Genomic DNA, 16,788 nt, shown 5'->3' with positions numbered 1-16,788 from the left:
ACACCAGCTGAGGATCTGCTGCCTAGATTGGGGCATCGACTTACTACCCATCCTCAACAGTAGAGTGCCTACGTGGGTGTTACTGTCCATCAGGTAGATGATTCAATGGAAAACAAGTGTGAGGAGAGGATAAGTAACATTAAACTTCCCCAACCTAGGATTAACCCAGTCCTATGACCCTGGTGAGTTCCCACTCCCTCAGCCAGTTTATAATCTTTCCCCTGAGCACCTGTGCAAAGTGAAAGGAAAAACTGAGCCCAGGTTAACCCCTTGTTTGTAGGGGGATCAGGTAGCGTCCTCATCCCTTACCACAAGACCTTTCTGGGGCGGCATAACAAATAAGTACGTGGGTTTGTGCAGGGCTTTCCTGTTCACTGTGCTTTCTCTCTAAGCTCTTATGTGCTGTGCATGCCACATCATAAGCACCGCAAGGCTGCAGTCTGTTCTGTTCTCGTCTACATAGGTTCTGATACCACGTTTAGTCACTACAGTGTGTGTGCGCGCACTTGACCCCTTCCCCCACCCCAGGGTGCTTGAATTGAGGTGGAATTACATTTCCTTGCTAACTAATGCCTGGTTGAACAGTTGAATCATATTGCAGTTTACTTTAGTAGTCTCTGCATCAGACCATAGTAAATCACAGCAATGGATAAAAGATACTGTATATTTTTTTTCCGTTCAGACACCCATAATTTAAATGTAGCTCTAGTTTGAAGGGGAAAGCTGAATAAATAGATATGTAATTGTATTTGAATGAGACAGGCGAGACCTCAGCACCTCTGAAAAACTTATTTACATGCCCGTATGTACTGGAGGTGTTTAACTTAATCGAAATTTGAAGATGCTGGCCCATTTTTCCTGGCTTTGTAAAACTTTCACTTTTGCTCCTTTTTTGTGTTCTACATGGATGGTGCTGCTCTATGGCCAGAGGCACAAGGCTTTCAGACCATCTGGTTTAGTTCCAAAGCTTTGAAAGAGGAGGTTCAGTAGCAGCAGAATGGTGGTCTGGGTCTGCCCTTGTCGTTTGTTGGTACTGTTTGTAAATGGTGAAATTCAAGAAGTTGGGGTGGTGGGTGCCAATTTGATCTGATCGGGTTGACAGACCAGGCTGGCTTTGAAATCCCAGAACCAGCAAGCTTCAGTCTGTCGTACAAATCAAGCTCTACTTCCGTGAGTGAAATAGCAAGCAATATGCCGTGAGTCACTGACAGCACTGGAACATTATTCTGACAGTGTTTCTTGCTGCATGAAGACCTGAATGACTTTCTGAAAGGGAAGGATAGTCACTGATGGTGAGGAGACATTTTAAGCAGTAGCAGAACTCTCCCATTCCCTTCTGAGAACAGAAGGTTGCGCAAGCTTTATATCATGTAGAGCGAGATGAATCCTTTAAGATACCAGCCGCTGGGCTTATTTCCTAGCAGACTGTACAATAACAGCGCAATTGAAGTTTGTGATATGAACTGAGCATTGTCCTTTCTCTCACGGATCCCTGTGCTTTGAACAGCATTTCTGCTTTCAATGCCACAGCTGTTCAGATGGGTCTTTTGACAAAAATGAAAGTCCTCATCGGATAACCTACATAACAAAATACCTAATGGCCCTATCCGACGCTGTTTGTGCACGTGCAAGATTTTTTTAATCCTGGTCATGCTGTTTGGTTGCCCTTTTCTCACCTGTAACTCAGGCCCAGTCTTAGAAGTTTAGGTTGAGAACACCTGCAAGTTGTCTTGGCTGCAATGTGGCTCACGGTGCAATTCCTTTGGTAAACATAATAGATGGTATAGGTGCTTATGGTCTTCCTGTCTCCTGCTTAGTGTCAAATGGTAGCTGACTTATTTCAAGATGAAAAGGATTCTGTACCTGCTACTCCGACCGTAAAGGGAGCCGCCCCCAAAATCAACATCCGTTCTGCCAGACCAGCTGTGAAAGCTGCCAACAAAGAGCACAAGAAAAGTGTGGGGCACCAGGTAAAGTCTTCACTGGATTTAAAGTCGACTAGTTCTTTACATGGCAGCTTTCCTTTTCCAATTCTTCCCAAGCCCTTTTCAAAGTAATGAAGTAAAAGCTAGTGCCATGTGGGGCAGATAGTTACAGTAGTCAACGATAGTAGACGCTCAGCCTTGGCTATTACAGCTGTAATTTAAAGTTACGATGCAGGGTGGTGTCTTTCGGATGTTGCGTCACAAAACTATTTACCATGTGGGTCAGCCATAAGATATAGAGGAGAAAAAAAAGTGATAGAAAAAGAGAAACTGGTTCAACATGCCAGTGATAGGAGGAGCGTTTCAGAGGTGGAGCAACACAAATAGACAAGCAGCCTCCAGTTGTGCAGAGTAAAGGGGACTGAACAGAGAGAAGGCAAAAAGAGATGAGCTGAATGAGCAGGCAAAGGAATAGATGGGTGTGAGATTAGAGAGGGAAGGTGAAGTCAAGGTCATATATAGAATCCTGAAGGCAGGAGGACATACTGAATTTGATGCAGAGATTACGAAGAAGCCATTGAGAGTGAAAGATGATGAGGGAGAGTTTAAGATAGGCCTGCTTATTGGTGTGGATTGAATAATCTGGCTTTTCCCCTGAAGTTTAGAGAGGAGGGATTTAGGAAGACCACAAATGAGTTGACTTCAGTAGTCTTGATTGGACATGATTGAGACACAGAATAAGGAGCACAAAGGCTGGTGCAGGACTCATTGGAACACGTTTTATTGAAAATACTGGTGTTAAACCTTGAGAGTACCTTGCTCTCTCTTAAAGAGCCAGTGATACTTTTTACTTCTAGCTGTAGAGCTACCAAGATAGGGTCCTTTAACATCTCAGTTGAAGGGATGATGCCTGAAACCACAAAATAGTCCCTTGGTATTGTCCTACAACATTGCTTTGATGTAGCTCTTGTGTTTGTGTAGAACCAAGAGTTCTAGAGTACAATCTGGGTTTATATGAAAATTCATATTATTTTCATACCCATAGGCTGGTTCAGGCTTCCACTTATTACTGATGTCTGCTTGTAAAGTAGTCTTTTGTCTTTGATTTAGAATATACTCCAAATTTGCCCTTGTCATCTTCAGGCCTAATTAAGAGTTTGAACACTCCAAATTCACCCCTTCCCTCCCCCCACTCAAAGATAAGTGGATTTTATTTTTGTTCTGGTCTCTTTCAGTTCCGAAACTCCTTGCATTTATTGATGGAGACGCTGAATGCTACCACTCCACACTACGTGCGCTGCATCAAGCCAAATGATGAGAAACTTCCGTTCAAGTAAGTTCCACTTTAAGATAAGCCAACATAGCTAGCTGTTCTAGTCCTTCATAGTAAAAAGGGCTGAAAAGTCTCTATACATTAAAATATTTGGAGTTCCACTCCTCTTAAAAGTGACACGTCCTTTTACAAAATGGTTCTTCTAAAATGTGCTCTAAGCATTTGATCTCCCTCAAGCCCCACTGATTTCAACTGGAGTTGAGGGTGTACAGTTATTGGTGGGTCCTGAAAGATTATTACTAGTTTACTGGGATTACCTAGCGTAGGGGTTTATACTACAGCACTGTAGTATGAGCACTTGGAATTTGTTGTATGGCTAGTTAAAGTTAAGAATTTCAAATTCTGTAACTCATATAATTCTAAGAACTGTTGTCCCACAATCAGTGTCCTCTGTTGATTGAAGCCCTTATGATTGAAAATATACCTCATAGTTTATTTTGTTTTAATGGTCGAACATATTAGAAGTGTGGTACTCTCCAAGTGCTGTAGAATGGGAGAAAAATGTAGCCCACACTAACAAATATACTCTGCTACTGCTACACTGACCCAGACTAACCACATACAATATCCCAGTACAATACGATACAGAACTATTGCTTTTGCAATAGTGTCTGATCAAATTATATCTTAGAAGCTCACAACACATTAGAGTTAAATTGCACAGTTACGGTGATAAACAATGAATAATAGCAGAAGGAGAGAAATGAAAAGACAGGGATAAGCAACTTCCTTAAATTTCCATTGAAAACACTTCGTTTGTACCTTGGGTATTTTTTGTTCCTGTTACGTATTTGTTTTAATAGAAGTCCAAAAACATGAGTCATATCAGCTGATGCAGTATTCCAATTGAGTGAGAGAGAGAATTTTGATTGAGGAGATGCCCTGAGCTGCCACAGCAGTTAGAAGGAGCACACACACATTTTAAATAAAATGGACAAATAATTATAGTGAGCAGATACAGCTTTTCTGTATTACCATTTGGAAGAATGTAATTAGGCCCAATTCTGTAATTAGGCCCAATTCTATTTAAGTCATGGAATTTTGCCATTGATTGAAAGGACCCAATGTTGCTCCCTTTTAGGTGTCTTCTAAAGGGCCTGGTATAGGTTGCTGTTGGAGACATAGTAGAAAACCATGATGGAGTAGTTCCTATGTAATCCTATTAATAACATCAAGGTCTCCTAGAGTGCCACAGTGATAAGGAAAGAACATTTGTTTGCTTATGTGATACATAATTCCTCATGTCTGGTTTTATTCTAACACAACTGCCACTCAGAGCCAATTTTAAAATCTTGTAGTCAATTTGTATCTACAAAATGACACACCATACATCTACACTGGCAAATGCCAAACAGATTGTTACCTGTATGATTATGTCATGGGAGTATTTTCTAACTCCAAAGAGTGGAAGCAAAGTAGCCTCCAAGGTGAAATAATCTGATCTTTCCAATTTGGGAGCTGTGAGACTCATCTATTCACATGGCTCAGTTTTCAACCCAGCCTTAGCTGAGTATTCAATTTTTCACCTTCAATTTTACATTCCAATTTTCTCCCAAGTATTCAGGGTACAGCTGATGCCCATTTATAAATAGCGTTCAGATGCGGTCAAGTAACTAATCATGAAATTCTAAATGACGTCAGCTGTACCTACACATGATTAGAGGTGCAAAACTGAAACAAGTTGCAGGCATACAAGTGTGCCTGGCTGTTACAGTCTCTAGGCATGGTCCCAGAATGGTGATGCTGCAGTGTTTGATGTAATGCTTCCTAACAGGCAACAGAGGAGTTGCCAAACGGAAGTTTTCAAAACAAAGGGAAAGCCAAAGTAGATCCAAGAATTATTCTTCCAGCCCGAAGAGCACATGAAACTCCTTCGCAGTGCAGGTATGGCCATTGTGTACATCATAGCCTGAAAACAGCAGGCAACACAGGAAAATACTCTGGGGTGGGATGGTTGAAGTTGCACTTCCTGTTTGTCAACTGGAAAGCACTGGTTCAGGCTTATTCACATCGCCGTCCCCTTGCTAGAGATCAGTATCTCCACCCTTCCTCAGAGGAGTCTACTTGTCTGGTACTGGTGATCCAGGAATCCTCACTAGTATTAAGCCTTATTGCCACCAGCTTAAGCAACTTAAGTCTTTGGCATCACTTAAATTAAACCAATTTGCTCTCTAAAAAATCCTCCTCCTATCAGACAAGATGATAAAGATACTGCAGTTCACATTTCAGCTGTGCCATGCGAGGGAAAAACAATTCAGTGGAATGCTAGTGCTGGGGTAGTGCAGTGCCACTAAAATGTGGTTGCATAGCACTGTCGTTTTCATCATTTGGCATAAGAACGTGAACCTATTTATTCAAAGAGGAACATTTTCTTAAACCTCCTTATATCAGTAGACACATTTTTTGACGTTTTCCTAAAATGAGACATTCAGAATTTAGTATTTAACTTTTTTTTTTTCTACAAATCTAGTTTACTGAACATTAGTTCAGGAATCAAACACTTGAGTGTCAGATTTCCAGCATGAAAGAAGCTGCAGCACCGTAAGCATAATGCTTACTACTTGCAAAGCACTTCAGCCAAAATTTTCAAACCATTGTGTTTAACGTTGGTCAACTAGGAGGAAATTTTCAAAGGCAGAAATGGAAGTTGGGTATCCAGCTCTTATTTGTGCCTTTGAATGGTTCCCTTCTAAATTCTTATTTAAGCACCTAAACAAACGTACACTGAATTTCAGAGGTGCTGAACAGCCATAGACCCATTGGCTTCAAGTCTGAAAATCTTATCTTTTCTATTTTCAAAGTGCTATACAAACGTTAACTCAGTTTTTCCCAGCATTCGGGTTAGGTAGGCAAGTAATTGTATGTGTAATTTATAGATGAAGAAACTGAGGCAAAGAAAGGTTAAGGCAATGATTTTCAAAAGTATGAGCCTAAAGTTAAGTTCCTAAATCCACATTTAGGTACTTAAATTGGTAGCCTCATTTTCAAGCTCCGAATGACTTCCTCCATGGAACACTTATTGATTTCAGTGAAAGTTGCTGGGTTCTCAGGTCACTTGTTTAGGTGCCTAACTGTGGAATTAGATGGCTAGCTTTAAGCTCTTCTGAAAATTTTGGCCCAATTGACTTGCTTAAGAGCACTTAAGAGTGAGTCCATGGCAGAACTCATGAATTATAGCTCTTGGCCCCAGGCCATGTTCAATCCACTAGACCTTTCTGCCTCCCAAGTCAAGAAAAAAAGAAGTGAGTGGTTAATAATAATAAATCTATTTCCTTAATTTTTAGTTCATCATTGATCCAGCTAAGGTGAGAAATGGTAACAGCCTCATCTGTGTGATCTTTTATTCTAGAGGATTTTTATTTATGTATGTATTTATTTTTTAGTGTAGTGAAATGTAAAGAGTGGTTACAACTACAATTCCAAGTAGCTACATCTAGGAGTTGTGTTCGTAACTCCTACCTTACATCATTACTGAAAGTTGCTTAACGTTGAGATTGGAAAGCCAAGTTCTTGGTCACTCAGAGATCATAGACCGCAGAGCACTTTTTTGCTCGAGAGGAGAGTGTTAACTCAAGTGACTTGACCAAATGTTGTTTTCAGTTAATATAATCTACTGACGCAAAGTTCCCTGTACAGTTTAGTTGGAGAGGTTATTTGACTCTTTCTGTGCTGAGTAGTGTTACTGGTGAAGACTGATTGCTATGTTCCACATGCAAGGTGACTGTGGTTTAGAGCAGGTGCCTGCAAATCAGAGAGATCTCTTTGTATACAGTATAAGTTGCTTTGGGATCCTCCAGGATGAAAGTTGCTAACATTGCTGCTATTTATTATTATTAAAATTGCACCCCCTTGGATTCCTGTCTGGAGTGAGTGACAGGTTAAACTTCTTCTCTTTTTCTTCATGGTATTATAATGGATAACTTGCTGTGGACTTGACAGCATTGCTGAGTTTTAAAAATGCGGAAAATAGCAGAGGTGTATTTCTTACACTACTCTAGCACAGCTGAGCAAATTAAAAATTGTTCATGAATTCTTGATCTCCAGATTGAAACATTAGGGGCATTCAGAATCCCAACATACATATAGGGACCTGTTCTCCCCTTGATAAGCATTGTCTCTTTACCACACGCAGTTAGGGTAGTGCCTGAAATAAACAGATGCTACCCAGAAGCATCTGTATGTCTCTGTAAGGTTGTCCATCAAAATAGGGGATGGATAGTTTCCAATCCAAGTACCTTTTAGGGCTACAATGAGGCAATTCATGATACTAATGGTGCTGAGAATTATGGGGCTGTTTCTGAATTTGGGAGAATTTGTATTTGGGAAAAAGCAGATGATGTAGTCATAACGTATGATGATAAAAACACTCTTTCCATTCCACTGGTATCTCAGGAGGATGTTAAACAGCATCTATTAAAGTTAGACACTTTTACATCAGCAGGTCCAGATAACTTGCTTCCAAGAGTTTTAAAAGAGGTGGCCGAGGGCCTCACTGGACCATTAATGTTGTTTTTCAATAAGTGTTGGAGAACTGGGGAAGTTCTAGAAGACTGGAAGAAAGCTAATGATGTGCCAATATTTAAAAAGGGTAAACAGGCCGACCTGGATAATTACAGGTCTGTCAATCTGACATCAATCCCAGGCAAATAATGGAGCTGCAGATAAAAAACTTCATCAATATAGAGTTAAAGGAGGGTAATATAATTAATGCCAATCAACATAGGTTTATTGAAAATAGGTTCAGTCAAACAAACTTGATATCTTCTGTTATGATTACAAGTTTGGTTGACGAAGTTAACCATGTTGATATAATAGGCATAGACTTCTGTAAGGCATTTGACTTGAGACAACACAATATTTTGATTAAAAGAGAAAAATTATATAAAATTAACATGGCACACATTAAAACAGATTAACAGCTGGCTAACTGATAGGTGTCAAAATGGAATTGTAAATGAGGGATCATCACTGAGTGGGTGTGTTTCAAGTGGGGTCTTGCAGGGATCAGTTCTTGGCCCTAATTTATTTAGTATTTTTATCAGTTAACTGGAAGAAAATATAAAATCATCACTGATAACGTTTGCAGACGACATACAAAGTGGGGGACTAGTAAGTAACAGAGAACAGATCACTGATGCAGAGTGATATGACTCACTTGGTAATCTGGGCCCAAGCAAACTATGCTTTTTTAATGTGGCTAAATGTACTGTATACATCTATGAGCAAAGAACTTAGGTCATACATACAGGATGAGGGACTCTATCCTGGGAACCAGACACTCTGAAAACAATTTGGGGATTGTGATAGATAATCAGCTGAACACCAACTCCTAGGGTGACTCTGTGGCTAAAAGGACTAAGGCAATCCTTGGATGCATAAATGGGAATCTCAAGGAGTAGAGGTTCTTTAACCACTGTATTTGGCACTGGTGTGATCTCTGTTGGAATACTGTGTCCAGTTTGGTGTGCGCAAGTCAAGAAAGATGTTGATAAATTGGAGAGGATTCAGAGAAGAGCCACAAGAATGCTTGCATGATTAGAAAACATGCCTCATAGTGATAGACTTGAGGAGCTCCATCGATTTAGCTTAACAAAGAGAAGGTTAAGGGGTGACTTGATTACAGTCTGTAAGTACCTATATGGGGAACAAATATTTAATAATGGGTGCTTTAGTCTATCAGATAAAGCTATATAATATCCAATGTCTGGGAGTTGAAGCTAGACAAATTCAGATTTGAAAAAAGGTGAAATTTTTTTTTTTTTTAACAGTGAGGGTAATTAACTACTGGAACAGTTTATCAGGGGTTGTGGTACATTCGTCATCACTGACAATTTTTAATGAAGGTGAGATGTTTTTCTAGATGTGCTCTAGGAATTATTTTGGGGAAGTTCTGTGGCCTGTGATATACAGGAGGTCAGACTAGATGATCACAATCGTGCATTCTGACCTTGGAATCTATGAATCTCTGCTCCATTGCAATGTTTTACCGCAGTGCAGTCCCATTGAAATGCAGTGTCTGGTGCCAAAGAGTGGAGAATCAGGACCTCTGTGTGCACATGCTGTGGAAAATGGACTCTATTTACTATGCTTGTTTGGTATGAACACCGGCTGATCTCAATGTGGGTTCAGTGCCCAGAACCAGAATAGAATATGGCCCTGTGCCATCTAAGATAGCAAAGTTCCATTGAAACAAAGATTAAAGCTCCTAAACCACATTTAAATTCATATGGTTTCCAAAGCCAGTTAAGTGGGGTCTGATCATTACTTTGGTATTAATTGTAATGGTATTGATCGTATAGAATGTTTTTTCATATTGAAATTGGTGTTGTCTTCCCTAAGAATTTCATTGCCCTTTACAGCAGAGCCTTATTACACTGTTGTTAGAAAATGTCGCATCTTATAGACCTCAGATGAATAGGTTTTCTGGCTATGCAGAAAAGCACCTTGTACTGCTTGTTGTTATAGGTTATGCTGTGGTGCAGTCATCACATCCCTCTTTCTGCTCAGTGATGTCTATCTTTCTGTTAACGAGCAACTCAGTTCTTTCTCCTGAAAACCTTTAATCGTGCTGCATAAGTCACATGTTAATCCACCTGCTCAAAGAATTCCAATAAGGATTTCCAGGCTGCAGGAAACTGAGCTCTCCCAACATGCAGGAGAACGTAAATGGCAGAGTTTCTTTCTGTACGTGCTGTGTATATAAGCAGAAATGAAACCCAGCTGTATTGGAAAGGTTGCCAATGTAAATATTCTTGTCATTGCCTCCGGATACGCTGCTGCTAGGTTTCTTTTAATTTTGTGCATGGAGTGGGAAACTGTGCTCATCTGTATCATTCTAACATGTAATTGCAGATTTGATCCAAAGAGAGCAGTCCAGCAGTTAAGAGCCTGTGGTGTGTTGGAGACCATCCGTATCAGTGCAGCTGGCTACCCATCCAGGTACTGTACTGCCAAAGACACCTTGTGTTATACTGTGTCATGTGCTTTATCCAGTGAAGTTGGCACCTGGAGGGGGAAAAAGCAGTGTTTTCTTTCAGAAAGATGTTTGGTTTACAAAAATCCCACCAGCTCCTGAAATCTTCAGTTCTGAGAAGTTCGTTGCCAAGCCACAAGCTGAAATATAAACCAGCCATAGAGTGTGTTCTCTTTATTGAGCTCAGAGTGACACTTGGTGCTTTCAGTCTGGCACTGAGAAATAATTTCACGTGGTGATGTTAATTAGAAAGGAACCATGAACAATAAAATCTCCAAAAATGCTACGTGTGGATAGTAAGAAGTTGATAGGAATCTGGATTGGATCCCATATGGAGATGGACAACAAGAAACAATAATGGAGTTTTTTCCCAGGCTGGTTATAGTTCTAAACATGTTATTCTTGTTCAGAAGTAAATGTTGCCTATAAGGAAGGATTCCCCCTGCAGCCACCAAAGCTCACTGTAGAAAAGGTCCCCACAGGGCCTACATGTATTGCTTTGTTTTCAGGCTTCAGACACCTGGTATAACAGCAGCTGCAGCCAAAAAATGTAGATGTTTGTTTCAGTGTATGCACATGGAGGGAATGAATCTTTTAAACCATTGTTATAGTCCACATATCGTATCAGGCATCAAACTTTTTGCATTAAGATAAAGGAAGAAAGGTGGGAGGTAATTTGAGCTTCATTGATAAGATTTGAGCTTCAGATGATATTTTAGGGCCCAGTAAATTTAAAAGCTGAAACTCTAAATCAGGCCTGAAGATGACAAGGGCAAATAATTTTGAAAATGCATCTGGTCTGCTTTATTGCTGAGCAGTTTTGTGTTAATGTCAGTGTAGCAATCAGCCTTTTTATATGGAACAAAGGAGTTATAAATATGCTTCCAAAATAGTCAATTAACCGGGATGTTCAATGCCCTGTCACTGTCCTTTCGGAGAAATGTGCTGCCTGAAAGTTCACTCACAAACCTTCCATGCTTATGAGATAATGGATCCTGAGAATTTATGCCAGCTGTTACAGTAGCGGCACTGCCAAATTATTTGATTTTCCTGGTGCTTTCTGACATCCAGAAGGAATTCCCACCACACCTTTGGACAAACAAATAGTGGAAACAGGAAGGCCTGCTGTCTGCTCTAGTTCACTCCGATGGATCTTTATGGAAAAGTCCTGTGGAAATTGAGAGAAAGTTGTATCCTTTCTATGAAACTTTAGAAGCATGCTGTAGAATGTAATAGAAATTTACGTCCCTTCTCTAGAATTATAGAAGGTGGTGTAGCCCTTTTTAAGTATTGGCTCCACCCTATTAAATTCTCTAAGACTTTTCCATTAAGGGATCTATGTCAGCTACTGGTAAAATGAGGATGCCTAAATTGCTGTCATCTCTAAGATTAAACAATGGAAAAAAATAACTCAAAATGATCCAAGCACCTTAAAAATCATGTTTATGAAGGTGTCAGTAGGGCCAAATCCTGCTTCTGCCCTCCTATGTGTAGAAGGCCCCAAGTCGTAGTGGAACAGCCATGGTTTCTTTATGCTGGGGGACACCAAGGGGAGTACGTGCCGCCAGCAAGCCACGTGGTAGTGTTCTGAAGCACAGCAGATGGATCTTGGTTCTGTGACTACACTGATCAGCTGGCATAAATACTCACCTAGAGCAGGTGGATCTCTGAATTTATGGTTGCACGTGGGTTCTCTTAGTGGCTTCAGAGATTCTCTGTTCCCAGTGATGGAAGAAGAGAATTGATTACCACCACCCCCCAACAGAGATCCCTTGTATAAGGCCTCATTTCTCCAGTTTTGCACTGGGTGTCCAGCATTAGGCCCATACAGTCTAGTCTATAGAGTCTTTAGATGCGTTTATCTACTTGAAAAAGATATAAAAATTATTTATTTGTATTGGAACTTTAGTCGTGCCTAAAGACTCAGACAGAGATCAGGGGTCCCTTGTGAGAGGCACTATCCACACATGACAGCTCTTGCACTGAAAGACTCACAAGGCAAAGAAAGCTTTATCCTCATGTCAAACGGTCCTGTAGTGGCTCAAGAGCATGATACCAAACTCAGGGCAGGCTGCAAGGAAGCAATGCACAAGCCCTCAGATTGGTGGTGAGTACTATACGTAGATTTCACCAACCAATTATCAAGTTTAAACTCTTCAGACACTGCCAGCCTTACCATGGAGTCACAGATAGTCCCTTGGGTACTCTGTCTGTCTTGCCACCCAGGTAGGTTTACCTTTGTGACACAGATGTTCCTTTACGCCAAAAATCACAGCAATATTTAGGTTACTCCCAGTCCCAAAGGACCAGTCATTTACCCCAGGTCAGTTGCACTTTAGCTCTCACACCAAAGACAATGCTTTTAGCCAATCCTGTAATAAACTATCTAAAGATTATTATATAGGAAAAAGAAACGAGATATTTACAAGGTTAAAGCAAGTAAACATATATTTGCAAATGAGTTACACTCAGGTATCAAAAGGTAATAGAACCTTCTGTAATAAGCAAGCTTTATATGTCCTTTAGGGCTAACTCCAGCTAAGCAGCTGGGGAATCCCTTGGTTATGCCTAGAAACCTTGCCCAACAGAGTCCAAGAAGCAATGGTATACAGTTTCTCCTTAGGGGACTTAGGCATTTTTATTTTTTTATTCCCTTTCTCCCTCCCCTCCCTCTCCCCCCCCCCACTTTAAGCTGAAAACTCAGCTAATGGGAGGAATTCTCTTGCAAGACTCATCTTAAAGGGGGGGGAGTAAACAACAAAGTCTTTTGCCCTCTTTAATGTTCCACTCTAGTTTGTCTGTCTATGGGCCTTCCTTGTCGGACAGGACATATCACCTTTTGTTGGAGACCAGCATTTCACACTAGTTAATGTCTCCCTCCTGTCTGCTGATTTATACAGTTACAGAGGCTTACAATGCAGACACTGACATAGTACCCTACAATATAGGATACAGATACTATAACTGAGATTAATATATGCAGCAGCTCACAAGCATTCAATAAAGTCTAAACACATTCTTATAATGATAATGCCTATTTTAACAATACTAATACACGGGTGAGCCAGACAGGTTCCAGCTGTGTATTTGTCAGCATTCCACTGAGCTGGCACCTGGTCTGCCAGCGTCACAACCATATGGCTGGACAGTTGCGATTTTGGTTATGAGCACTACTTTCCCACAGAGTCGTGGCGGATAATTTTTTAATGCATGGAGCACCCAAATCATCTTCTTGTCTGATGTTATTGGTCTACTAAAGAGGTGCAAGACTAAGCAGCTCTTCGGGTTTCAATCCTCTCCAGTTTAGGGTCCAGGACACTTATGATACGTCTACACTGCAATTTGGAGCAAGCCCCTCCTTAGGCTTCTGAGCCTGAGCTCCAGCCCAAGCTGCAATTTGAAAGCACTGTCTATACAGCTGTTCTGTCGACCTGGGCTGGCAGGCTCGCTCCCACTTGCTCCAAAATGCTGTGTAGACATACCCTTAAGGGACAATGTGAGAATTTTGTTCCTTGCTGCGACCTTAACATTTCTGGAAGGTGAATATGTACAGTAGTATCTCTTTGCTATATACAAGATAGGAGCTTCAAGTTCTGCAAGTTTTTTTTTATGATCCTCGATTATAGATATTCACATTGACTGACAAGCAAAACCAATAGATTCTATATCCTAATGAAAATCCCCAGGTAGTGAGTGATTTGTACATTTGAACTGACTGTATGAATGAATTAGGCAAATGTTACTTAAAATCTAAATCTGATACCACTGGAAATTTAATAATTTTTTATTATTTCTTTTGGTTTCAGCTTCACATGGTCACTTTCATGACTCTAAGCACAGCATAAAATCACAATGAGTTTTATAAGAGTAATACTTAGATTGCATGATTTCAGATTGAAGACATTGTCTGTGAAATAAATAAGGAAGAAGTCATTGCTAGAAGCTTGGTCTTACAACCCTTTAGTCCCAAACCTATAGGACTAAATGCCATTCGAAATAGCCATGCAAAACTTTAAATCCTTGAACTGCAAGATGTTTTCATTTCATTTAGGATTTGCAAAAATGTCTTTTAGAAATTTTCTCATACTAATAGGAGAAAAATGCTAATTTTCACATTTCCATGCACAACTGAACATTTTAGAGTCATAGATCATAGGACTGGAAGGGATCTTGAGAGGTCATCTAGTCTAGTCCCCTGCACTAATGGCAGGACTAAGTATTATCTAGACCATCCCTGACAGGTGTTTGTCTAACCTGTTCTTAAAAATCTCCAATGATGGAGATTCTACCACCTCCCTAGGCAATTTATTCCAGTGCTTAACCACCCTGACAGTTAGGAAGCTTTTCCTAATGTCCAACCTAAACCTCCCCTGCTGCAATCTAAACCCATTGCTTCTTGTCCTATCCTCAGTGGTTAATGAAAATATTTTTTCTCCGTCCTCCTTGTAACAACCTTTTATGTACTTAAAACCTGTCATCGTGTCTCCTCTCTGTCTTCTCTTCTCCAGATGAAACAAACCAAATTTTTTTCAGCCTTTCCTCATAGGTCATGTTTTCTAGACCTTTAATCATTTTTGTTGCTCTTCTCTGGACTTTCTCCAATTTATTCACATCTTTCCTGAATTGTGGCAACCAGAACTGGACACAATACTGTAGTTGAAGTCTAATCGGTACAGAGTAGAGTGGAAGAATTACTTCTTGTTTCTTGCTTACAACACACTCCTGTTAATATATCCCAGAATGATGTTCGGGTTTTTTTTTTTTTTTTTTTTGCAACAGTGTTACACTATTGACTCATATTTAGCTTGTGATCAACTATGACCCCCAGAGCCCTTTCTGCAGTACCCCTTCCTAGGCAGTCATTTCCCATTTTGTATGTGTGCAACTGATTGTTCCTTCCTAAGTGGAGTACTTTGTATTTATCCTTATTGAATTTCATCCTATTTACTTCAGACTATTTTTCCAGTTTGTCCAGAACAGGACCCAGAACTAATCCCTGTTGGACCCCACTTGTTATGCCTTTCCAGTTTGACTGTGAACCACTGATAACTACTCTCTGGGAAGGGTTTTCCAACCAGTTATGCACCCACTTTATAGTAGCTCCATTTAGATTATATTTCCCTAGTTTGTTTACTCGAGGGTTATGCGAGACATTATCAGAAGCCTTACTAAAGTCAAGATATACCACATCTACCGCTTCCCACCCCCCAATTCACAAGGCTTGTTACCCTGTCAAAGACAGCTATTAGGTTGGTTTGACATGATTTGTTTTTGACTGGCTGTTACTTATCACCTTATTATTTTCTTGGTGTTCACAAATTGATTGCTTAATTATTTTGCTTCATTATCTTTCCTGGTACTCAAGTTAAGCAGACTGATCTGTAATTACCTGGGTTATCCTTATTTCCCTTTTTATAGACTGGCACTATATTTGGCCTTTTCCAGTCCTCTGGAATCTCTCCCATCTTCCATGACTTTTGGAAGATAATCACTAATGGCTAAGATATTTCCTCAGCCAGCTCCTTGAGTATTATAGGATGTATTTAGTCAGGCCCTTGTGACTTGAAGACATCTAACTTGTTTAAGTAATTTTTAACTTGTTCTTTCCCTATTTTAGTTTCTGATCTTACCTCGCATTCACTATGTTAGATGTCCAATTGCTACTAACCTTTTTGGTGAAAACTGAAAAGTCATTTAGCACTTCTGCCATTTCCACATTTTCTGTTATTGTTTTTCCCAACTCATTGAGTAATGGGCATACCCTGTCCTTGGTTGTCTTCTTGCTTCTATTTGTAGAATGTTTTCTTGTTGCCCTTTATGTGTCTACCTAGTTTAATCTCATTTTGTGCTTTGGCCTTTCTAATTTTTTCCCTATATACTCGTGTTACTTGTTTATAGTCATCCTTTGTCATTTGACCTAGTTTCTACTTTTTGTAGGACTCTTGTTTGAGTTTCAGATCATTGAAGATCTCCTGGTTAAGCCAGGGTGGTCTTTTGCGATATTTCCTATCTTTCCTATGAAGTGGGATAGTTTGCTTTTGTGCCCTTAATAATGTTTCTTTGAAAAACTGCCAACTCTCTTGAACTGTTTTTCCCCTTAGAATTGCTTCCCATGGAATCTTACCTACCAACTCCCTGAGTTTGCTAAAGTCTACCGTCTTGAAATCCATTGTCTTTATTGTTTTCCCTCCTACCATTCCTTAGGATCATGAACTCTACCATTTCATGGTCACTTTCACCTAAGCTGCCTTCCACTTTCAAATTCTCAACCAGTTCCTCCTTATTTGTCAAAATCAAATCTAGAACAGCCTCTCCCCTAGTAGCTTTCTCCACCTTCTGAACTAAAAAATTGTCTCCAATACATTCCAAGAACTTGTTGGATAATCTGTGACCTGTTTCCAATCACCACAAAGTCCTGTGCTTTGGATGATTTTGTTAGTTGTTTAAAAAAGCCTCCTCCTTCTCTTCTTCTTGACTTGGTGATCTGTAGTAGACCCCTACCATGATTGTTTTTTGTCCTTACCCATAGACTTTCAGAAAGCCTGTCTCCTATTTCC

The 16,788-nt window shown here is 40.1% G+C and overlaps 1 protein-coding gene across 1 annotated transcript in view; it reads left to right on the top strand.

The window, feature by feature from the left end:
• MYO5B (myosin VB) overlaps positions 1-16,788 on the top strand; it is a 363,824-nt gene that overhangs the window by 245,911 nt on the left and 101,125 nt on the right. Inside the window, exons 15-17 of the mRNA XM_084628998.1 lie at positions 1,818-1,970; positions 3,161-3,258; positions 10,111-10,197. Of these exons, the coding sequence (XP_084485124.1) occupies positions 1,818-1,970; positions 3,161-3,258; positions 10,111-10,197 (338 nt within the window). The remainder of the gene's footprint in view (positions 1-1,817; positions 1,971-3,160; positions 3,259-10,110; positions 10,198-16,788) is intronic.

This window comes from Lepidochelys olivacea (genome assembly GCF_965140295.1).
Source record: "Lepidochelys olivacea isolate rLepOli2 genome assembly, chromosome: 5".
Lineage (NCBI taxonomy): Eukaryota > Metazoa > Chordata > Testudines > Cheloniidae > Lepidochelys > Lepidochelys olivacea.
The sequence above is the reverse complement of the archived record's forward strand: the minus strand, read 5'-3'. Positions and strand labels throughout refer to the sequence as shown.